The sequence below is a fragment of the Oryzias latipes genome, chromosome 20, assembly GCF_002234675.1.
Source record: "Oryzias latipes chromosome 20, ASM223467v1".
NCBI lineage: Eukaryota > Metazoa > Chordata > Actinopteri > Beloniformes > Adrianichthyidae > Oryzias > Oryzias latipes.
In genome coordinates, this window is record NC_019878.2 from 12,630,952 (window position 1) to 12,656,884 (window position 25,933).

Genomic DNA, 25,933 nt, shown 5'->3' on the forward strand with positions numbered 1-25,933 from the left:
TTGACCGCAAAAAGCTTTGTCTGCATTTTCTCCTGCTTGTCTTGAAAGATCCTCACATGCAAAATAACAGGTTTCACAAAATCGTTAAAAAAGCTGCAACTTCAGTATAAACTCTCTGCTTTCGGAAACATTTCAAATCCAAGAATTTGTGTTTTATTTGTGGATTTTGAACAGAATCTTTAATTATTATTTATGGCGACACTAAAAAGCACAGTTATGAAAAACCCTTCAGTTTTGCTTTGGTGTTTTTAGTTGAGATAAACCCGTCAGAATTGTTTCAGTATGTTATTACTGTTTTACAAATGAGTCATTAATTGTAGTACCTTGCCCAAGGACACTTAGACATATGGGCAGATAAGGAGGGAATCATTCTGCAATCAGAGGTCGCCCATCCTACCTACCGCTGCACCACAGCTGCCCGTTATAATGTTATAAGGCTCCCTGAAATAATTTTACAAAAGACAATAGTCAGATGGAACCTTTGTCCATTTGAAATGTTTCATAATGTCTTTCCGAAAATTAGTGAGGTATTTTTGAAGATTCCAAACTACGTGAGTTCAAGGATCACGGCACAATTTTATGCACTGTTTCAGTCAAGAAATCAACAAAAACAATATTCGCAGAAAGAAAATAAGAAAAAAGCTGATGGGAGCCAGGTGCAGTTCACCTGAAAACCACTTGAAGCTTGTTACATGTGCTAGTAAGTAATTTACTTCGATAAGCAATGGGCCAATCATACACACATTTAATACATAAAAGGTGTTTAGGTAGAGTTATTTACATACATTTTAAATATATCCTCCTGAGAACCAGACCATTACCTTATGACCTCTACAGATTCCATTTTAATGCCCTAGGAAACCAAACTTCCCATTATCCCACCACCCAAACAATTGAGATATCATTGGAATGGCCTTACAGAGGGCATACATGAATGAGCTGTTCTCAGGAAGATAATCCCAATAATTGGTCTTATTTTGGGGTAAGAATTTTTATTTGATTGACATTTAATCATCAAATCTTAAAGATGTTGGCTCCAATGCCTGTCAGGTTTGCCCGTGTTCAAAACGGAGAGAGTTCACACTGGGTGATAATCCCTGGAATCTCTCTTTCTTTTTTTCAGTCAATTTTGTAATCTCAATTTATAATCTTGGCAAACTATTATTGTCACACATGCCTATAACAGGTCAGAAAGGTTAATATAAAACTAATTATATACCTGTTCTTGTAAGAAATAATATCACAATTTATTTACTCTTAACATATTTGAGTAGAAATATTACTAATATTTAAGTAAAGTATTTATTTTGAAGGATCACTGGGAATGTACTATTCTTTAATTTAAGAAAGCACCAATTTATAATATGGTATAAAATATGAAATAATATTAAAAAGAGGCATATTCTGTGTAATTCCCTGGTGGTAGCATTAGGGGGTCCACATCTTAATCCTGGATAATAGTGGCTAGAAAGATGGAATAAAATCTCCCATTGACACACAGGTATGACATTTCCAGCTACCTGGAGGCCATCTGGAGACTCAACAGAGAGTTAAGTCTCAGACCGCTACCAGTCAGCTGTCAGTACATTGATGGAAAATAGCGATACTGCACAGTCCAGCAGCCATACCTCAGATATCTATCTGTTAGCAAAACCCCAGCAGAGGAGCAATTACAGCAAATTATCCTTCTAGCCTCGAGGTTAGGCATACACCAAACCTCCACATGCTGCGCTCCGGCTGAAAAAAACCCTCAATACTACAAAAACATGGGATGTGTATTCAGACTTCATTTTATTATCTTGGATGGAATGCAGTGGTGATGGAGGCTGGGAACAAAAACCCCAAAACTTTGCAGATACTGAGTGTTTGTGTTCGAGGGGGGAGAATGCCTGACATAGCGTGTCATGATTTTGGATAGGTCTCTAGAAAAACCCAAATAGTTTTTGAAGGATTATATGGAAGATGATTCCTGTAAAAACTGATTATCTGGTTCAAATGGGCCTTTTGTTCCAATGGATGCTTGTCCTGTGAGCTCATTACACACTGTAACCTGTGGGAGATAGTGGACGAGGAGCTGGACAGACATCCAAGACATCATTGAGAACGAGTGTCAGTTTGTTTCTTTGAAATGAACTTTGGCGCTAGTGTGTGCTTTTGGCAAAGCTGCCGCTAATTCTCTAGATCCATCTAGTTTTTCAAACCAAAAATAAAACAAAAAGTCAATAAAAAGTAACACTGAAGTGAATTGATTTACTTTTTTTTATGTCCGTGCACCAGTATATTTGCTTAGTTGTGAGAAGTTTGCTAATAGTTGAACAAAAATAAACCATGCAGATGTTTGTTTATGGTAATATTTTGTATAGACCTGTGTGAATCTGCAATTAATCTTAATCAATTACATTTAAACAACATACATTTAATATAATATTGATATAAGAATTTTATTTTAAAATGTTTTATTGTATTCTATTAGTGTTATCCTTTTTTAATCTTTATTTTTTATAAGTGAAACTTTAATTTATTCATGATTTATTTCCAGTGTCTCCTGCATATGCAGTAATCCAGTGTTTGCCAAATAAATGGTTTGTCCGAGCTTTTTACAGTGAATCTCGTTTTCCGTTTTGCATATCTACGTTATTTTTGTTATGTACCAAAATATAGGTTGGGATTTAAGGGCTCCTGAATAACACCTTTAAGCTACCTTTGTGTACAAAGGGTCTCTAGAGGTAAAGTTGATCAGTAGATTGATTGAAACATCTCTGTAAGGTACATTTTCTACAAATTCTGTCCTTTTTCTTTTTCTAAATGTCAAAAAATTATAAAGACGTAGATGTACAACATTTTTTCTGGACTCTTTATTGTTTGCAGCTCTTGATCAGGAAACACATGACTGTAATCAGGATACAGCAATGCGCTATAATCCCACTCCTGACTTTTGCTGAACACACGGCATACAGCTGTTGGCTGCTGTTGTCTGTTGGCTAATGGAGCTTGACAGGTTGCAAATGGACTGGTCTAAGTGCCTCATATCCTCTCTACGGACGGATGCTGCTAGCTGGCCTTGACTTTGCATACCGACGACTTCTGCAAGTGTCTGCCAATTTGTCATGAACATCTAAGCAACCTCTGTTTTTCGTTCTGATGCAAACCAGGTACTTTATTCTCTGTCCTTCCTTTTACTTATTAGAGTTCATTCCCTACGTTTGTTGTGTTCTGTCTTTGATTGTGTGTGTGTGTAGCCGAATGAGTCAACTGGTCCTTAGTGCATCCCGTGGTGCTCAGTGTGTCGGTTTTGTTCCAGGGTCAGGGGAAAAGATCAGAGCACAGGATGAGTCCCTAAAGACACATGCACAAACCCCTGCTCACAGATTATGATGGCTCCCAGCAGACCACTCTCCTTCATCTCAAACCTAGAAGCTGCGCTGCCAGCTGACTGACTACAAAGAGCTGCATGGCAGGAGGTACAAACATCTCCTGCAGTGGCAGCCAAGCATATCTGCAGCACAGCGGCAGTGTGCATGTAAGAGCTGCTCTGCAAAGAGCTGCCTCCGTGTTTTATCTTCCCAAACATCATCTGAGCCAAAGGTTAAAAAGTTTAAGACATTAAATCTGGCTTTGGCCTCTTTAGAACGATTTGTGTTTAAACAATGAAGATTTCCACTTAATGAGATGTTTTCTTTGCAACTGATATTGTGGTGATTGTTGGAGAGCTGTGAATACATCAGGATCTGCGAAAGTTTCCAGTGAAAGTCAAAAATGATAATTGCAGGGGACTTTTGGAGACTTTTACTGTGAATAGACATGGACGTATCTGATCTCTCCTCAGAAACCATCAAGCCTAAGAGAAAAAGCAGACAGATTAGGGGCTGTAATTACATAAACACAGATGAATTCTTCTCATGCCTTGGACATCCAGAACATGTTTTATTGGTTTAGCTTTCTGCAAAGCATGCAGCGATGCTGACAAGTTTTTAGAGTGCAAAGGTTTCATTAAAACTACCATTGTTTTTTAATCATGTGAGTTTATAAAAAAATGACTCTGTGGTTGTATAGTCCATAAAAAATGTCAAAGCAGTATTTCTGAAGTTTTTAATTAATAGATTCCTACACAAATTTTCCAGTTTCCCAGTACAAAAAGAATGCAAGTCATTTGGTCACAAATTCATTGTGAAAACACCCTTTAAAAATGCGTTTCCCATATGATTCTGCTGCTTTTTGCACCAATTTCAGCAGCACCAACTGCAATGCATCTATAAAATGCTGCTTTTGGTCTTAAAGTCACAGACCTTAAAGATCAATTAAATCCAAGTCACTATTTAAAACAATAATAACATATTAATAATGTAATATTTAAAATACTTAAAAAACTTTTTTTTTTCAGGATAGTCTAAGTTTTCTACAGAAAACTTTATAAATACGAGATGATGGTTTCTTGAGCAGTCCCAGTCAATCCCTGTGACTGTAAAACAAGCCCAAATCATGCCCCTCCTGCCCCCATGCTACACATATGTTATAAAACATGTTATTGCTGCTTGTCAATATTTAGCTTTCATTTATAATCTTGACTAAAACCTTTAAAAACCTTTGATGGTTGTTCTTACCGTGTCTCTTAAAGACATGGGAAAAAAAAGGTTTTAAAGTTGTTCTTCAGTTAAAAAAGCATCAAACTTTTGGTAAGTTTTCTTTTTTAATGATTTTTGTACCAATTTTAATTGTTTTGTCTTTTACAAAGAGAAAATTTGGCTTCTTTTTGTGTAGCTTTGCGGCTAAATCCACTGAACTGATCGGATAAGTGACCTTTTTTCTCTTTTACAAAGGTCAGTTTTCATTTCACCTTGCCTCTTTGTGCTCAGGGAACATCTGGTACAAAGTTTCCCTTAATTGTCTTTCTGTCAGCACTTTTCCATCTCTTTTAGGAGAACACTAAACTTAGTTCATAAAATTCTGTCTATATGCATAGATAGCAATTTTAACTTATCTTATACTAGATTACAAACAGCTAACTGGCTTGCATAGACTGATTTATCAGCCACACAATTGAACTTTGAAACACAGATATAGTTTCCTATTAAAATAATTAATAAGTATGTGATTTAATAGTTGGGTCGAATATTTATTGCTCTCAAAAGCAGCCTTGTATATCTTCAGATCCATATTGAAGTTTGTCTGAGTGCTTACGGAATGCGTGTGTTTGTATGTGGGTGAGCTGCCATAATACCTACAGCAGCAGCGGCGGCGACAGGAGAGCCAGATGTTGTGCAGGTGGAAACGAGAGAACAGCTTCTGTGAAAGTGTCCAAGTGAATCTGCAAACCCTCCGCCTCACTCTTTTCCTGTCAGCAGCTGTCTGTCCGGCTCTCGCTGCAGCTCAGAGCCTCTTTTTCCTCTTCCTCCTTCATGCTTTCTGCCTTTGGTTCACTGCAGTCCCTTCTGTGACGACAGACGTTGTCTTTTTTGTCTCATCTGGTTTTGTCATTTTGTCCCTCCTCCTCCTGTTCTTATCTTTTTACCAACATTTCTGTCATGATAATCCTTTTAAATAGTCCTGATTGTGTCACTAAGCTTTTTTTTAGTTCTGCAGGTATGAGGCGTAGTCATTCTAACCTTTTTTTTTTTTTGCTTGTTGTCTTCGCCCCCCCCATCACCCAAATAAATCATTGTCCTTCAGGCAATGGGAAGAAAATGTTTTTTTTTTGCAAATGAACTTCCATGATCCTGTTTTCATACAAACCAGGATGACACAGAATCACATTGAATGAATTCCTCACTGGATCATCTCATTTTAAATCCCTCTGTCCCTTTTGTGAGTTCCTGTCTCCAATCTCCTGTCACGGAAGATTAGCACGGAGGTTACGCTCTCTGTGTGCGCAGTGTGAGGACTTTCTTTTGATTTTTAGTTGCAAAATCTCGGTGGATTTCAAATGAATTTCAAGCTGAGAAGATGGAAAAGCAGCTGGAATTCTACTCAGCAGCCTCCAGGCTTTTTTGCAGAGTGAAAACCTGCCATAATGGGACATGTGAGACTGCCACTGCCTCCATGTTTTATCATTTTGTTAACCTTTATCTGGGCCCTTCACAAAAGTAACCCCTCTCTTCTAAAATGAACTAAACTTCTGACTAACAGGAGACCTCAATGTTAACCACATACTCTGTGCTTAAATGTGAGAAAGTCAAATGTTTGTCTTTTTTTCAGGTTGTGTAATCCACCTAACTTTTCTTGTCAAAAAAGAAAATGAAAGTTGATATTCTGCTTCGGTGCTCACTAAAAAGTAAAATCCCCAAATTGGGTTTATGATTTTCCCAAGAAAAACCCAAGATTACAGCGAGGAAATCCGTCCTTTAAAGCTGCAGAGCCTCAAGGTGTTTGCACATCTTGGCATCTGTGTTGTCATCTGCTGCTGGTGGGTTTTAGCTGTCACTACAGCCAACTGCAGCAGCTAATAACGGCGAACTGCCTCCAGACTTCCCATCATGTTATCTGGTATTACCCCAGTTAGAGACGTGGCTGTGAAGAAAGCTGCAGCTTGTGGGAGAAACTTTTAATTACAGCCTTCAAGCAGGGATTCTAAATCAGTGATGCTGGGAACATTTTTCTGCTGCTGACAACTGCGTCATCAGCAAAGCCATGATTAAACGGCTCAGAATGAACATTACTTTTAGCTGCAAATCAGTGTTTGGATAAAATAATACATAGTGCAGCTGATAAGTAAAAACATAAACAAATCAAATCTCATCTTCTCTTCATCTGATAAGCGCTGCCACACCAGGTTATTAACTGCTCCTAATCTTGCTCGTGCTGGTGCCTGGTGTGTTCTTGTGTGTATATATCACTGCAAACGTTGAATCTTTTATGATGCATTTAAACTTCTCCTGACCTTCTCACCTGCCTCTAGTTTATCTGAGTTTTCCAGCCAGACTCCTAAGCAGAGAATATAGTTTTTCATCCTGTTTGTCTCCAGGCCCAACAAGCGTTTTAGAAGTCATTTGCAGGACGGCGACCTCCGCGTCGAGCCTCCACACATGGACACACAAGCCGGGCTGATCTATCTACCTGTCATCACAAGAGCAGACCTGTTATCGCACACCGATGTGTGTGTGTGTTCATGTGTGGGCAGTTTGTGGAATAGGATGATTAAATAATCACAGTTACATCTGACAGAAGTCTCTGTGATGGGAATAACACGCTCAGCTGGAGGTTCCCTTTGCTTCAGTGGAAAGAGTGTGAAGTGCAGACAGGGAGAGCTTGCTTTGAGGTAAAGGGATATGCTTTATGATCTGAATTTCTGACAAAGTGGGAGGACATTTTCTGCTTGTTTGCAGAAATAAAATTAAATACATATATATATGTCCTGATTTTTTAAAGCTCAGCTTCTATGAAAGTTGGACATGTCAGGGGAGCAGGGCGGCTTTGACCTTCCTGGGTGTGGGTACAAGGTGTGGCTGGCACTTCTGGGAGCCTGATTGGTTCCAGTGTTTTCACATTAACTTAATTTTCTCTTAAGCGTTAACCCTGGGAACAAAATGTGTCATTGGTATATTTAGGGTGGGTCCCCACATCATAAAATTACCAGAAAGTTTTAACAAGCTTGGCCCGTGTACAAGACAAAAATCTTTCTTACCTAAGCCTTTGGCCTCAAATTTATCCACAAAAGAGATGTGTTGATATAAAATGTGCCAGAAATATCTCCACAGAGGTCTTTGGCTGCCAGCTGCCTACATGTGAAAGATATTGGAAGAATAACAAACCACATATCAGAAAGAAGCTGGGAAGTTTTCTCACATTTAACTCAAGAGCTTAATCTTTGCTTGTAATTGATTTTAATTTGTATTCTTAGGGCTACAAAAGACAAGGAAAATACTTTCACATGCTCTCACTGATCAACTTTAATATTTTAAGCAAATTTAAAGTAAGATAGTTTTGAAGTCTGAAAATTATGAGAAGGAAAAAAAATTATCTGGAAGAGGCAGAAGGTTGTGAATTATCCGGCAGGCAGCAAACCATTTGGTCTCTTCAACAAGTTTTCATTAGCACAGCTGAGGTATTAATTCTCCCAAAATTATGAAAAAATGACAATATTTTAGATACGTATTTTTGGACGAAAACTATTTCACGTTCTCTATTTATTTTAAACTCAAATTACAAAAATAAATCAAATATTTTATTAAAAAAAGAAAAAAAATTATTCATTATTACTTCACTCTGATGAAAATTGTGTTTTTGGTGTCTTTAACATGTTCTTGTGCCATTTTCTCATGATGGAAGACATGTATAAAGAAAATTGAGCTTAAAATAGCATTTTTTGAGTATTTCTTTACTCAAATGAATCAAGAGCAGCCAAAAAAATGCTCTTTTTGTGATGTTGAAAACATGCTATGCTACAAGCTCCCTGCTCCGCTCCATTGTGATGTAAGATAATTAGAATGGGACTTTGATTTTTAATCTTTTTTACAGAATTTAGCCAGTATCATGTTAATTCCCATGTGTGAACGCCATTCCAAAAGCACATTTCTGTCTTTGACACTTCCATACCCTTAATCTGTTATTGTTTTAAGTCGCCAAGAAGAAGACCAATTTATGGTTGGAAATGTGTAATTGAAAGGAGGAAACATGTACATTTTTGACAGGGGGTTTTCTCAACAAATTTGAAATGTGTTGATATTTTCCTGCTATACTTGGTTGGGGAACAAAAAGTTTGCCTTTATGTTTGCAAATTTAAACAACAACCTTTCTAGCAAAGGAGTTTTGAGAAAAACATTCATAATTAGAAATATTTTAGTCTGAATTAAAAATGTAAAAAATGTTAAAAATATAAGTATAAACCTGTAATACATAAATCAGTAACATAAAACCGTTTTACATAACACAAAACTCATGTCAGTTTTAATATTTTAGTCTCATACATTTTTTTATCAATATATTTTATAATTTGTTGATTTTCTAATCTAGCCTCATCCTAATAGTCATGTTTTATGCTTTAGTATGAAACAAACCTTCAAACTAAAAGTAATCTATGTTTGTTTTTTGTTTGACTGTGTCGATTTTTGGTTCTTGGCCATTTCAAAAGAGAGAGAACCCTCCTGCTGTGACAAAATCCAACTCTCCAGGGACCGTAGGGTCATTATACTGCGTTTTGCTCCTAAAAACATAGGAGGGACGGCATTTGTTGGTTTTTGTCTATTCACACCATCAGAAGTGGTTGCAGAAAGTCTTTTGGGAGGCTGCCACTTAAAAAAAACATGGGATTTTGCTCCAAACTGATGATTTATTTAGGGAAACTCAAAGCCACAAAACCTATTAGACTTTATGTGTAAATCATGTTTTTCATGCTTGAAAGACTTCTGTGGCTGACTTGAGTGGAGTTTCTGTAAGAACCAAATCCGCTCATCATTCACTGCTGTAAACGGAAACTAACTTTAGAAGAAAGACATGGGTTTCAAACCAGCGACTGACACGAAATTGTTGATGTCAAAAACCTTGTAGGCACAAAGATCAAGAGTGTGGATGATGAAGAGAACATAGCAGGGTTCTCTGTAGAACATATAATGTCATTTCTTCACATTATTAAATAAAAATGGGTTCAAGTTTAGAGAACTACATCAATCAGTACTTTAAATACTTCTTGTTTGCTTGTGTTTCTCTGTGACAGTGGAGTACGACAGGGAGTTCTCCCCACAGCGCCGTCACCACAAGGAGTTTAAGTTCAACCTCTCGCAGATCCCAGAGGGCGAAGCCGTCACCGCAGCTGAATTTCGCCTCTACAAGGAGTGTGTGAGTGGAGCTTTCCGCAACGAGACCTTCCTGCTCAAAGTGTACCAGGTGGTCAAGGAGCATCCCAACAGGTACGCTCACACACTTATGCTACTCACACACCTCTCTCATTCATGGCTAGAAAGTTATCTTCCGAGGCTGCTGTTTTGGAGACATTGAAAAACATGTTTTTTAGCAAAACTATAGTTTTAACCCTTTGTTTTATTCTTTTTTTTATATAGTGCACTTTTCCGAAAAAAATATTTTGAAGTAGTTGTCATTTTTTTATAACTTTTCTATTTTATTTTGCTGCAGTTAACAAATGTAAAAATCATTCAGCCGTTGTACTTATAAAACAAGATTTCATAACACAGCACATTTACAAATAACTCCTAAATTTGTTTTTTTCTTCTTTGTTGGCCACTCTCAAAAGCCCCCACACTTTGACACATAAAAAAAGTTTTCATATTATTACTAATATTACTAAAAACAAATTAATTTCCTAAAAAGTCATAATTGTTGAACCTTAAGCTATGTTCACACCGGCCTCAGCAACGCGTGTTCAAGCGGCTGCTTCAAATGAAAAGTCTGTGTAAACATGCTTAAATGGAGGTTCTGGGCTTTCGCGTTCAAAACTCTCAAGCGAGTTTCTACAATCGTTTTTGGGCTCTACGTAAAAAACACGTGGTCATTCAATGGGAACCAGTGGCTCAGGCTGTTGAGCAGGTCGGGCAATGGTCAGCGGTTTGAGTCCCGCTCCCCCAAGTCAACTGTTGTTGTGTCCTAAGGCAAGACACTTAACCCTACCTGGCTGTGACTGCGTACGAAGATCGTGGTGATGGTCAGAGGTGGTCAGGCGCGAACTGGCAGTAGGCCCCAGGGCAGCTGTGGCTAACATCACCGTAGTAGTAATGAACTACCGTAGAACTACCCAAGAATGAATAATGGACACATTGTAAGCGTCTTGAGTGTCTAGAAAAGCGCAGATAAATCCAATCCCTTATTAATGTGAAAAGTTAAACCAGGCCGAACTTTCACCATTTAGGGACTTGGAAGTGAATTTAATTAAATCATTTGGTAGTAAGGATGGGGTTCCCCTATGATTTGCAAGTTCCAGTTTTGAAAAGAGATCATGGAAGACAAATTAATAATTGCGGTTTGTGCCTAGATGGAATCAAATGACACCAGGCCTTTCATATATCGGAATAGAGCTGTGAATGAAAATTCACAATTTGCACCAATTTGACATTTCACAGCATGCCTCTTCCAACTGTAAGAGGTAATATGGGCTAGTGAACAGTAGAAAAAGAAGAAGAAGCCCCTCCCTGCTTTTTCAGTGTGAACACCATATGCGCTTTCATGAACCTGAGTGTTGTGTAATCTTGAATGTGCGTCACATGTCCGATGTGATCGTAGCTTAATAATTATGAGGATTACGATTTCCAATATCCACCTGTAGGGATGCTAAAGTGTCTAAAAGTCAAAGGACAAACTGTTTGGTTTGTAAGCCAGTTAGTTGAATTCAATGAAAAACAATCACCTTTTGGAAACTTGGGCTCAGTTGGGTCAGGTACTGTTACTCTGAAATAGAGGCATTGCATTTTTTAAAAGTTTGGTCAAAAACATTGCTAACTTAAAAAAATCCAACAGAAACTTGGTCTTTCCCTAGGAGTATCGACATTTTCTTTTAAAAACAATAATAAACAAATTGGAGAGAAGAGTTTGTTTTCAGACATGTTGCCAAGAAGAAACGTTTTTCCTTTACACGGGCATCCAATAACATTTGCAAGTAAAAGAAAAAATTATAGTTTTACACCCCAGATTAGCTTTTTCTTGTATTTAATGCTGAAGCTACAAAACATCTCATAGGAGAAACACGAAATGTTTTTAAACTCCCCTCTTAAGTCAAGCTGTTGGACAGGACCAATCACCAGCTATATGTCGGAGCAGTATACTTTCCTGCGTGTGAAAAGGTTCATAAAGTATCAAGAGCTACTTATTTGCTGCATTCCTGTATCCTCACAATGGGCGGTTTGTAAGCTCGTGCCTGCAGGTTTAACCTTTTATTATTGGAGATATTTGGAGATGAAAGAGTCTGTGTATCTCTTTTTTTGGTATTATTGTAGGCCAGGTTTAGTACCTTGAAGATTACAAGTTGGATTGTTCACTATCAGAAAAAACCTAATGACATGGTTCAGTATTCTTCCATCCTTTTCAAAAGCATTGGTCAGTTACCACATAAGAAATAAAAACCCAGTGAAATTACTTTGTGCTTTTGCCTTTTTTTTAACTTTTTTTTTGTAAGAGTGTCTTTGTGATCGTCCAACCAGTTGGAAGCCTGTTAACTTTCCCATGCCACTCTTAGCTAAAAAAAACTGACTTCAGTTTTGGCTCGGAGCCGTAATGATAGAGCGCATAATTAGCTTGACACCCTTTGTACTTTTCATTTGATTGGAGTGGTTTCTCTAACAGCAGGCGAGGAATGCAAACGGATTAGAATGCCAAAAATGTGGCAGGCCTGACATGAGAAAAGGCAGGTTGCTGCAAAGACTGACCACCACCACTCAGCATTGTTGGTCAAATGTTACTGGGTTTAATGAAATCATTTGACTTTGTTTCTACTTAGACTGGCAAATATTTAGACCCAGTTTGAATTTAGTCTATAGACTTTAGAGTTATTTACAGCTTGAAGAACAATCATAACTGAGTCATGGTGAAAAATGTGCTGTAATGTAATATTGTGATAGATTGTGGGTTGATTATATTAATTATATTCAAGCAGTTGCTATTTCTAGTATTTTTCTTTTTTGCTCAAAAAGTATTATCTATCAAAACCTTAAAGTCCCAGTCCTATCATATTTTGATCCATCGCTCCCATTTGTCTTTACATGCTCTTTTCCAATCAGCATCTTTTTCATCTGCTCCTGTATCAGAACAATCAAAACAAATATATACACAGGAATGCAATTTTGAGATTAGTTTTATCAATATATCTCCTCCATTATGAGAAAAACACAAAAAAACATGCTGGAGTGGGTCTTTAAAGATGTTTGGAGCCCGTGATCTGACATGGTAAAAAAAATAAATTATTCACTCCCACAAAATGAGAGTGATGTAATTTTTCCACAGAGTTTCATTGTAAGTTTTTTTTTTTGCCATTTGCTGTACTGGTGCACTCCTTGGATAAATTCTTTTTTCATATCAAACATATTCATAGATGAGTGCAGAAAATTAGTTTGGGATGTAAAAACAACACAAAAACATGTCAAAAATGGAGATCAAAGGGTGGATTTAATCTGTAAAAAACATTTAACCTCCAATTAAATGCTGTAAAGTCACTTCACTAAATTACCTCTCGTTTTTTTTTTATCTTAATCACAGCAGCTCCCATTTACTTACAGTGAAATGGTGAAACAACAAAATGGAGATAAACATACAGCTTCTTGCCTGTCATGTTTTGTTGTTTTGTTTTTCACTTGACCTCAAGATTAGACACAGAAAGGGGCGTAGTCTTTTACTTGAAAAGCGTCCATAAAATTTTCAGCTCTAGACCAACAGCACTAAGTGACATCATTAAAGAACTGATGACTTTTCTAACTTGCTTGCCAATTTATTTAGAAAATAAAGCAGCATTTTTTCATAAAAAATTAAAGAAGGATTTCTAAGAAACCATAAAAACCTTGGACTTTCTGGTTTCTTTGAAGCTAAATTACAGTAAATGAGGGGTGACTAAGACTTTAGTCAGTTTACAACATACTATATAATGTAAACAGCACATGGCAGTACAATAAATATGCATATGTTGGAATTAAATTGAGGTTTGCTCAAAACTCAATCTATTTCTGGGAAAAGAGAAAATTGACATCTCTTCATAAGCTCTGCACATCTATATATACCTTTTGAACTTTAATTTAGCATAATATGGTAACTGAAAAATATAAACCACAAAAATATAAATAATTGCATTGCTGATGGCTTTTTATAGTATCAAGCAGGGCCTTTTTCTGCATTGAAATGCTGCCGTTCTGTGTGTTTTATTGCTCTTCCAAGAATGACTTGTGGAAAAAACTAGTAATGCAGAAAAATAAAGTTACTGAAATATAAAGAACTACTGTCCCTTCTCTCCACCTTTTTTGGGAATGTTTATTAATTTCATAGTCTTCCAGAAAGACATTAAATGACCACTACTCCAACTTTTTATACCAAATTAAAAGATTTATAAAACAGAATTTATTGCATTGAGAGAAAAAATTTAAATGTTGCCCCCTGACCTTTTATTTCTGGTCCATTTACGCAGAAAGTCAATAAAACGTTTTACAGCATGTTCTCAGGTGGTGCTGTAATGGCTGCTGCTCATACATACATTCATGAGCAGGAAAGCAGGGTGGCAGAGCTCACACAGAAGCTGTCAGAAACACTTATTAATGAGCAATAAAAAGGGGCTACAGAGGCACGACCGCAGGGGCCTTTAGCAGACACCTGGATGACTGCGAAGCTTTGATGTTGGTTCTGAAGGAGGACCCTGCTGCTGTGTTATTACTGCTTTTATGGGGCAGAGGCTGTTTTCTTCACATCTTTTTGATAGTCACACTTCTTTCTTCAGTTTGACACATCAATGTTTGTGCAGTCTGACTCACACAGACTTTATTCGGTGGATGATATTAACATGAATGTGGCGGGATACCAAACTTTTCCTTCCTCCCTCTAACTCAGTCCTTAGAGATGTAGGCTTTGAGGTCAATCCACAGTGAAACAAAACACATTCTGTCTCAGTGGTTACTGTTAACTACAGTTATCCATCTTCCTGTCATTTTTGTGATGAAACTGTTGATACACGTCAAAAGCTTCCATTTTCCCATTGAGTTTCCCAAAAAAAGTCAGCCCGTCACCTCTGCTTCTCAGAGAAAACATAACATTTTATTTCACATCTGTATTATTACAGCCGCAGGACAAGAATGTGAAGGAACCTATAAAGCACAAAGGACAAATAAAGAAGTATCTGCACCTGCATTTTTTTAGTATTTACATATGCCGACCCACCTTCATGAACTTGTGAGATCCGTTCTCTTTTGAGAATATAATCAGGTGTAAGGAAAATGGCGTTTTTGGAAAAACGCTTTGTTTGTTTTTACAAACAACAAAAAAAAACGAAAAGAGTAATGTCAGATTGTAAAATATGCGGTTTTCAAACTAATTTTTTGGAGACTTTTTCTAGTTTTTTGGAAAAATCGCAAATAACCAATTTTAAAAACCCAGAGACAATACTAGGAAAAAAGGTTTATTCTTCTTGGTGCATAAGTAGAGGCAGTTGATCTCTGATCAGAAGATTGCAGGTTCAGTTACCGCCCATGTGTCAAAGTGTTGAAGGGTTTCATATCCTAAATGCAGGCGTTTTATACTTTTATACAAATTTGAACTTATTTATTAACACACTCTGCTTAAATTAACCCTCTTATTGAATTCTAAAGAGCTGCAAACCCGTTGAATCCAGTTAGGAGACCTAATCACTGAAAAAAAAGCTATAAATTATTTTGTGGTCAGGAGCAGGGGACACTGACACAGACCACTCAATATGTAGGTATGATGAAGGCGACCAGTAGGGACCAGGGGGGGCTTCTTCTGTCTTTCCAGACATTGGCCTGAAGCCATATGAGGAACACCATCGCAGATAAATAAGTTGTGTGCATCCTACTGGATATTGTCCGTCATGGTGACGATCCAGAGCGTTCTGTATGACTTTGATCCAACTCATCATTGAATAGACTAAATTCCAATTGAGTTTTTTTTTGGTCTCTTTCTCTCTCATCAATGAGCACACAGGGTTTAGCAGGGGGCTTTCCTCACAGGGTCCTTGTGCAAGATACTGAACTCCACATTGCCCCTTGTGGTTATATGTTGGCGCCAGTGTTCAGCAGCGGAGCCGCCATCAGTTTGTCAATGTGTGTGTGTGCGCTTTAGACCTTCTAAGAAGGTCATAAAACACTAAACACCATTTACTCTTCTTATTATTTTGCTACAATTTAACTGCCAAGGATTACAACTTTCTAAACTTTTTGGTAAAGTACCACCAGAGCTCTCTGAGTCAGAATATGATAATTTATCTCTATCCCTGAAACTATCTTTGCCTCGTACTCACTGTTGATATCTCTGAAGTTGACCTTCAATATTTTTTGCTGTGCTCCAACAGAGAAGCAGATCTGTTTCTTCTGGAGTCTCGCATGCTGTGGGCTGCTGAGGAGGGCTGGCTGGAGTTTGACATCACTGCCACCAGCAACTTGTGGGTCATGAGTCCGGTGCACAACTTGGGTCTCCAAGTCAGCATAGAGACCAGCAGCGGTGAGCGATTCTTAACTGTAACCAATTTCAGTTTTTTTGCAACAAAATTAAACTATAAAGGAAAAAACTCAAACATACCTTTAATCATGTCAGACATTGTTAAATGTGTTTTTCATAACAGGCCAGAGCATCAGCTGTAAGGAGGCAGGGCTTGTGGGACGTGACGGTGCACTGGAGAAGCAGCCGTTCATGGTGGCTTTCTTCAAAGTGAGTGAGGTGCAGATTCGCTCTGCACGCTCCACTGGTGGAAAACGGCGGCAACAGAACCGCAACCGATCCACGCAACCGCAAGATGCATCCAGAGGGTCAAGCCTACCAGGTCAGTCTGGAGACCCTCAGACAGATATTTAAACAAAGAACAATCCAGTTTCCTTTCATCTTCCAAATTTTTCTGGTTATTGAAGCCAAGTGGTTTTAGTGAGGTTTATGGTGTCACCAAACTAAGCAGGCTTGAAGGCAAACTCAGAGATGCTGAATTAAGCCAACTAAAGCCTGGACTGGAGAGGTTGTGTTGCAAAAACAGCTGTGATAAAGACTCATCTCACTTAATGAGTGTGTTGACTCCAGACACATAACAATGACTTACCAAATCTTCTTACAAACAGCATCTCCATCTTCCAGCTCTTGTCTTTAGGGCATGCAGCCGCACATTATTGACAGGTAAATTTTTGTATCAAACATCAATAAAGAAGCAAACCGTAAATCAGAAAAGTCAAAGTTTGATTTTTAGATCAGCATGAAAGCTCCTCATACTAACTCAAATAAATCAGTGATCCCATTAAAAAGAAAAATAGCATAAAAGTTGAATTACAATCCTTGTTGTCAAAATGAAACTGATGCCTCTGTTAAAGAAATGTTCTACCAGGTATTCCTGTGCTTTTCCCTTTATTTTTGCTCTGTAATTGGAAGTGCGCTGAATGAGAGCGCAACACTCAATGAGAGAGTCACCTTGTGAGGATCAAAGTACATCAACAGTCGGAAGACTAGAACTTAAAAAGACACTGATAAAAAAAAAGGTGTTTTGATGTTTTCAACGTGTTCTTGTAGGCATCTTTCTCATGATAGAGGAAACAGAAAGTTAATCTAAAAAATTTTTTTTCTGAGTGGTGTAGAAAATATGCAAGGTGGGCTTTAAGCTCCCTGCTCATACAGAGGCAATGCTTGCACCCCTGAATAAATGTGTGATTCCATGAGTCCTGCAAAATGGATGGCATTAAAAAAAGCTTCTAAGACATGTCTGGTTGAACTTGCAGCATAATTGCCACACTTTTGCAACTGTGCCCAATGTGGATGGGCCTTTAAATGTGGACCACACCTTTTTTGTTTACTGGTGCCAGAGCAAAGCTTGCAGAATTGCATATGCAGCTGTAAATAGCAATGGATCTTGGCTACCTGAAAAGCGGTTCACCTCAGCCCCGTTTAAAAGATCGTACCATGTGCGCGGGTGAGCAGATGTGTTTGATAGACAGATTAGGTTTATCCTCAGTGACTTCCTTAATAGGTTTTTTATTAAAGTGCTCCTGAAAAGAACAGGGGGGGGGGGTGATTTTCATAACTAAATGTCATGAGAGCTATAGCGTACACCACACAGAGCAAAAGCCTCGTCTTTGGTTAAGGTACAGTGCAGTTGGTTTACCTCAGTCTTAGCTACACATCCGCATTTCTCTACACAGCCATCACCTCTGCCCCAAGTTGTTCTAACATTTTAACACGAAGTGAAAGCAGCAATCCTAAGCTTATTTAATGAGCGCAGCTCTGCCTTTGTGTCCTAGATTATATCAGGGAGATGAGAAAACTTTCAGTGAAGCAAATCTGTTCAAAGGCCCGATCCAACAACTAAAATCTGTTAAATGTGGACTTTACATAACCCAAAACATCAAGCCCCCTCCGCCTCGCCACTCGGGACCACTGGGAGTGTAAATATTTAGATCCTACACAGGAAGCGGAGAGGCCTCCTCGCGACAACCGTGTGTCCGCGGCCAGCGGAGGACTGCTGGGATTGGATGGGATGGGAGGATCCGGGAGGAATTCAGGAGGGCATATGGTTTCAATATGGCATCACTCATTCCAAAGACAGGGAGGAGGCAGCGATGGATGGATTGAGCATCCATCTTGCAAAGCACTCATGGGGAGACACAAAATGAGGACGCAGAGCTTTAGTCTGTGTTTTGGTACAGTTACAGTACACCTTTTCAGATCCCGAAAAGGATATTTCACCCTTAATCATCCTTTAAGTTGTCTTTATTTTTTCTGCATTATTAGCGCCTATTTTTATCACATGAAGTACGTTTTTGCTTTAACCTTCTCCTACATTTATAGTTTCATGCTGTGTTCCTCCTAGAATCAGCTGCTCCACCTATCTAAACTGCTGACTCCTGACTCATGTGTAAGATCGGCGTGTTTCCTTTCATTATTTGTCCTGACATCCTCACTTCTGTTTATGCAAATTTACATTTAGATTTCAAACATTTGAGTTTGGCCAGACTCAAGCAAATTTTTCAAAACTGTAGAAACTTTACTCTCCAAGCTGAATTCCCTGGGAGGCCTTGGACGCTCATTTTCTCATATTTACAAATGTAACATGCTTGATTTAAAAAGTGATATCAAATACCTTCCAGATGTCAAAAGAGGACAGATGAAGCCAAATAAGTTTCTGCAACATTAGCTGCACTTGAAATAATAGTGTGGTTACAAGTGCAATAAATCATCCTTCTTTTTGATGCTCTTGAAAGCAAATCGGTTTGGTTGTGAGGACAAACTTCCTGAATCCTCTCGATTTGTCAACGTATTTCCACCCACTCTGGGTGTGCCTGCTGTGAGCACGGGGGGAAAAAAAGCATTAAACGAACAATGCAACACCTTAAAAGGTAATTTGGGGTTTGGTGGGTGATGAAGGCTGGGGAGTTAATGGGAGTTGGGTTGGCCTTTGGCTGTGGGGGAGGCTAACAACCATCTTGGGAAGGAGTACTGCATCCTGACACAGCAGCACAGGCGGCCTGTAATTAGGTGTAGCCAGTCATTAGCCGCGCAGCTAGAAGACTAACCCAGCTAACAGTATCGCTTAAAGAATTATAATAACACGGCACACTGCCAGCTGTGTTTTTTCATCTGTCGCTCCTCTCTTCTCCTCTCCTCCCTCTTCGTCCTCCTAACTCCTTCCCCACCCAGCCTCCTTTTGTTTACCGTTGAAGTAATTAGACATGGCGGAGCTCACTCACAGGGTTTAATAACCTCTGTGATGAAAGACAGGAAGAAAGATAAACTTCAGTAGTGGTGGTTGGGGGAAGGAAAAAAAAAACGAGGAGAGACGTCAGAGACAGCGGTGACATTTTCCTTCTTTCTGTGTCCTCACTGCAGTCCTCTTTCTGGCTGTAAGTGAGGTAATAGTTTCTTTTTGAGCCACCAGGGTTCTCAAAATTTGATTCATGCTTCCAATTTCAACTAAAACTAGTTTCAAAAGTTGTCACTGTTCAGATTTTTCTCTCTCTGAAACCAACTTTGTGGTTCTCTCTCCTCAACGACACAGTTCGATTGTTGTATTTTCGGAGCATGTTGTGCTAAATATAATTTCCAGCTTTTTCCTCCTCGCGAAGCGAGGGGTGAAAGTGTTTCCTTCAGCTTAATGAATGGCTGCTACTGTCTTAGGGTTAATATCAGCCCGAAGCTCGGAGTGCATATCGAAAGAGCTGTTGTCCCCACCCCAACCCCTGACTGCTGGGTGGACGGGGTGCGACACCACCTCAGTGAACTCGATGTGAATCAAGTTGTGGTGGAGACGGCCTGTGTCACGTGGTCCAATAGGATGTTTGTCTACTCACACATCAACCTTTCCAGGTCAAGCACTGCTGGGTAAACTTCTGTAACCTGGAATGCCACAGTATGCTTTTGCGTTAAAGGGCCATTAAAAGAAACCCGGCCTAATATTTTAACATTAAGCCCTTATTGCTGTTCAGGGAAAAGGTCAAAGAAGAGCACACTTTGCAGTCTTTTGCTTAATGAACTAAAATTCTATTTGAAGCTCAGTTTTAATGTTGAAAATAAGTTATTTTTAACCTCTTAAAGACCCACTCCAATGGAAATCCTGTTTTTAGTGTTTTAACCCTTGTGCTACCTTAGATGACCCCACCCTTACATTGATTTATTATCCCTACCATGACAAAGGTGGATAAAGGTGAAGAGGATTTCATGTAATCCATGGACACCAGTGAAGATCACAAATCATTGAAGAAAAGGTTCAGAGCACTGTCTAGTGGGTCTAGATGACCCAACTCCCAATGTTAAAGTGCCTAGGATAGCACAAGGGTTACACATGTTCTTCTAGTCATTTTCTCATGGAGAACGCATATAAAGAAATCTAAGATAAAAACTGCATTTCTGAGTATTTCTTTATTCAACTTGTTGTGAATTAGGAGCAGACAAAGAAATGCCATTAAAAAAAGCTTGTAGGTGTGATGTTAAAGCCACAAGCTCCATTCTGATGCATCCACTTGCAGACAAATAGATCCATGTACGTCTGTTGTCTGAGCTGCCATCCGGCTCAAAACTGTACAACTATAGAACTGCAATATTGCTCACCACTTTTGTTGCACGGGTAATGTCAGGTTGAAGGTGTGAGGAGCTGAAAGATAACAGGAGAGAGCGTAAACCGATGGATGATGGGAAGTGGTGGCTTGCTTACTCTGCCATGCCCAATTGTACTGTACAATTTGCTCTAATAAGGTATCTTTAAAACTGTTTTTGTGGCAGTTCTTGATATCTTTTTAGTACAAACCCAGCTTCTTTTTTACGGAAATATTTCACATTTTAATACCCAACATTTCCACAATTGACCTGAAACTGTCCAAAAGAATCATTTCAGAAAGATACATTTTGTCATGTTTTATTGCAACAATCAAACATTTAGAGAAAAAAATAAAAATGTATAAATCCACAAACAAAGCAGAGACAAGTTCAAAACAATGAGAAAAACGGCTAAGAAAAGGAGAAGCTCCACTGAACAATCTGCAAAGTTTCAAGGGGTGACACAATTTTGTCTGTTCTTATTTTTTTAAACCACAAATTTTTAAGTGTCAATCACATCATCTGTTAACAGAAATGAAACTGACCCCCCCATTAGCACTTTTTTCATTCAAAGGGTTTCAACAAGTTTTTGTGATTGGCAAACTCAACAGAAACTACAAAGAGGAGCTCCTTAGCTGACCATCAACCTTTGTTCTGAAAGAACTTTAAAAAGAAAAGCTGCAAAGTTAGGTATTAGTTCACTAATTTGTGTACTTGTTTTTCGGCCAAGCTTAAATGGAAGACTGACAAAGTGCTGTGACCTTTAATTAGACTAACATGCTATCCATTTCAGAGTCTGTTTCTCACCCTTCTTGCCACCTCAGCTCCCTGTCAGGAAAAGGAAAAATAAATGAAAGGAAGCCTCTTGGGAGCCGGAGCTTAGCAGTAGCTGTGTGGCATTAAAATTTTACAGGCAGGAAGGGGAGATGCGGTTTATGGGCACCACAAATCTGAGCCTTTACACTCAATGAAAGCCCACAGTAAATATCAGCTTTATTCCTCTTAAAGAGCCCCACAGACTGTAAATGCTGATTACTTTTAAGGCCAGGAGGTGCACGGAAAATGTGTAGGTGTGTGAGAGGGAGGAGGAAAAGAGGTCTGTAGGATACACTGCAAAAAGTGGTCGCTTTTCTTATTTAATATTTGAGGATTACCGTATGTTAATTTGTAATAATAGAAGAGTCTTGGGGCAGAAATGGGTTATTCATTGTGTTTAAACTTTTATTGTAGGCTGGGAAAGGACATTTTCAAATGTATACATAAAAATAATGACAAAACAAATGCCAATCTGTCATATTTTGATGCTGCAAAAAATAATTTTATTGATATAGAAATGCTACAATTCATATGAGAGGCAAAAATCACATTTTTGTATCTTTAAGTAAATTTGTCCACCACTTCTTTAGCAGTGTCATCCAACCTGATCATGAACACTGCAGCTTCCTTTAACCTCCACGAGCAATTTGAAAGCACACTGAATTAAGAATATTAGACAAAATATTCAGTACAAATTTCAATGTAAAATCATTGGTTATTCTCACATTAATTCTCCATTTATTGTAAATTTAAATAGAGTCAATCTTTCAGGATGGGTGTCTGTAGAGAATCCATGTATTGGAGACAGAGATAGATGAGTGAAACAAAAAACATGACGTAACAAAAAGCAAACTTAGAGCTTAAGTGTAAAAAAACATACAAATCTGAAACAAAATGGTCCAAACAAGCTGGGAAATTGAAAAAGCAAATTTAAATTAAACATAAAAAAGTATTGTGGAACAACCTAAAATCAAGAAAACCCAAACTCAAAAGGCACCAATCTCCAAACAAACACGGTTCCCAGCCTTGTCTACATTTCCTTTGTCCTTGAAAATTTCCTTTGTTTAACCACACTGTGTGCAACAATGTAAAGTCTTATGTGCAAGAATAATATTAGGAAAACACAATGATATCCTACAGTTTCTGTGCCAGAATCTGTGTTTCACCTCACCTGTGAAGGTCTGTCATTGGACAGGGGACTACTGTCGCCTGTGACACACTTTTATGGGAAAACACCTGCGTTCATAGTCGCAAACACACACTGCTGACTGCATGCAACTGTGAATACTTGCAACTATAATATTTCCACATTAGCAGACACACTGAACTACTCTTCCTATTAGAAAGGAAGGAACCCTATAAAACAGGGAAACGCCTGACTGTGTCAAACAGTTATTGAACGCTCCTTGACCTCTTGACCCCACCAACTGCAGCTCTCTGTTTTACCTTTAATTTCCTTTCTTTTATGAGTCGTTTTAGCAAATTGCATCAAAATAAAAATACTACCAGATAATCAGTTGAAGGGAGTTTTTAGATCATAACAAGTTAGTTCGGATGCAGAGGAGCTGCATAGCAGTGAAAGTTCTTGCATTCAAAAGCTTTCTCCGCTATTCCAGGAACAGCAATGTTTGATAGCAACAGCACATTTCCACACACAATAAAATAAATAAATAAAAACAATTCAGACCACACCACTAAATGGTTTAAAACTTAGTTATTTGTGAACAATTAAAGATCCACTCCAACGAAAATGTTGTTTTTAACATGTTCTTTAGACATTTTTCTCATGATGGAGGACATATACAATGACAATTAAGCTTAAAATTTCATTTCTGAGTATTTTTTGTGTCTGGTTGTTGTGAATCAGGGGCAGACAATATATTGCCGTTAGAGAAAGTTAGTAGGTGGGATGTAGAAATTTCCCTCTCCCTTCTGATGGACCCACTTGCAGACAAATACATCCATGTATGTCTTTGTTTTCCTCGTCTGAGCTGGCATCTGACTCCAAACTGTACAGCAGGATAGCTCCAATATCGCTCGCCCTTTTTTTGCACCGCTAATGTTAGATTGGAGGTTTGAGGGGCTGTAAGCTAGCGGGAGAAAGTGCAAACAGATCGATGATTTGAAGTAGGGGTGGGCTTACTCCTCACAAACATTACTCAGAGGTAAATAATAAACTATTGCTGCTCTGCAGAAACTATGACCTAGAAAACAACTTTTTTTTTTTAATTTTGGCTGAAAAAACGGCATACTCATTTTCAAAAGACCACAGTGAACACTACTACAAGAGATCAAAAGATGACCGGAGTGGCACTTTAAAAGCCACATGGGGCCACTTGTCGGCCCACAGAGATAAAGACATAATCTTCCCTATAAAATCTGTTTAGACACCATGCATATTTGGTGGTGCTAGTCTGGATAATGGCAGGGCAGGAAATGCAGGTTTACCACAATCTGGTAAGCAATGCTCCTGCTTTCTCAATCTGAGAATTAATTAAGTTCAACAATCTTGTTGTGGGTTTTTGTTTTGTTTCAGACAGCTCCAGATACAACGTGGTGTGCAGTGCAGTCTGAATATGGGCAGTTTTTAGGTGGTTTTGGTTGTAAAACAGATAAACATCAAGACCTTTGCGAGCATTTATGAGTGCGTGTCAATTTGTATTATGTTCTGCCAGCAACACTTGTAACGAATGATGGCCAAACGGATCAAAGAACCAACATTAACAAGCCTTGTAGAGCTGAAACATGTTGGTGTGTACTCCCTGTGTGTTATCCCCCCCACCTCCAGCTGACTAAACAGTGAGGTGTGTGGCTGGGTGGTGGCAGTGACAGATTTCAGGACTGTGGTCTGACTCATGCTCCTTCTGACAGGCAAAAACTCATAAAAACCTGAACGGAAAATACAATTCATGACTTCTAATTGTAGATATTATTGATGTATAGATTTAAGAGATTATTTAAGTTTAATATGATAACAAAATGCAAATAAATACGTTAAATCGGAACACAAAGTTTCAGAATTAGTCATTGTCTCTTAAAATATAAACAGTAAAAATCGCAAATGAAACTATAACAAACTGTCTGTGTGTAAATTATAAAGCATAACTGCAGATCAAGTCTGGCATGTTCACTCAGAGGAAGGATAATTTGGTTTAATTTGTTGGGGAATTTGTTAAACAATCGCCTCCTGGATTAGGATTTGGTCTTGAATCGTGGCCATTTTCGCCCTCTCATCATTCTACTCTCTCGATGAACAAAAATGGTCAAATCTATGAGGCATGACAGAGAAAGTGAGCTCGACAGAGTCCTAGCTGGAAAGTCTGCATCATCATCTTGACTTCAGTGTGGCCACCAGTGCCAACTATGACCTCTTCAAGTGAAAAAAAACAACAAACTTACACCTGTCTGCAGTTGACTGCTCTGCGGAGTGGAACAGATAATTGAGAACTTCATAAAAAGAGTTCCACTGCAGTCTTCGCTGTTCCACCGCTTGAGATGTTGCCAAGCAATTTGTGAGTTTTAGTGAATTTATTGGGGCTCGTGTTCTGCTGTGTTAGCCAGCACATGATTGTGCAGCAACTGCTGTAATGAGCACTTGTGCTTTTGTTTACGCCCTCTTGTTTCTCCACCCAGGGCATCATGGGAGATACCCTCAGACTTAATAATGTAGATTTACTTCCACACATCTATATTTTTTAGGAAATGGAGGTTTTTGTTGTGCAGCTAGACATCTGGACCATCTTTGACAACAGTTCTTAAGGACTGCTTGCTGTCGTCACAGAGTTTACAAAAAAATGTCTCCTTTTGTTTCAGATTATAACAGCAGCGATCAGAGGACTGCCTGCAGAAAACATGAGCTGTACGTCAGCTTCCGAGAGCTGGGCTGGCAGGTAATTTCATATCATTTGTTTAAAGCCATCTTAGTGTCAGATGGTGTCTGATGACAGTACTGAAACCCAAGAAAACTGTAGAACAGATGAAAGAAGAAAGAAATGATCTTTGGGATAAACTACACACCACAGTGATACCTGCGGAATTATTCCATATTCTAATTTTTGTATGAAGTTCTTCTATTTTGGACTTTAAACTCAAATTTCTTATAAAGTCAAATTCACAAACTTCACGACCAGGTGTGTCAAATAATCAGTTTAAAAGTCTCTTTTCTATTTTTCACATCTTGGAAAAAATGATTACCGGTAATATGCTCCTTAACAAGATATGCACTAAATTGTACTATTGTCAATAAAACTTCCCCACAAATATATTTATTTCGATACTTATGATGAAAATAATTTTTTGGACACTTTAAAAGGAAAGATAGGACATGGTAAAAAATAAACGTAAGTAATATTCAAAATAATTAAATACATGTCAGTTTGTTAAAATCTAATCTCAGATCTGGCATTATTTATTTAGTTTTTCAAAAACACTTATTTAACTTCACAGCCCTGAGGACGTCAAAAGTAATTTTTAT

The 25,933-nt window shown here is 38.4% G+C and overlaps 1 protein-coding gene across 1 annotated transcript in view; it reads left to right on the forward strand.

Moving 5' to 3' along the window:
• Positions 1–25,933, forward strand: part of bmp6 (bone morphogenetic protein 6) — a 41,441-nt gene that overhangs the window by 12,305 nt on the left and 3,203 nt on the right. The window contains exons 2-5 of the mRNA XM_004080965.4: positions 9,647–9,839; positions 15,935–16,083; positions 16,205–16,402; positions 25,273–25,349. Coding sequence (XP_004081013.1) covers positions 9,647–9,839; positions 15,935–16,083; positions 16,205–16,402; positions 25,273–25,349 — 617 coding nt within the window. The remainder of the gene's footprint in view (positions 1–9,646; positions 9,840–15,934; positions 16,084–16,204; positions 16,403–25,272; positions 25,350–25,933) is intronic.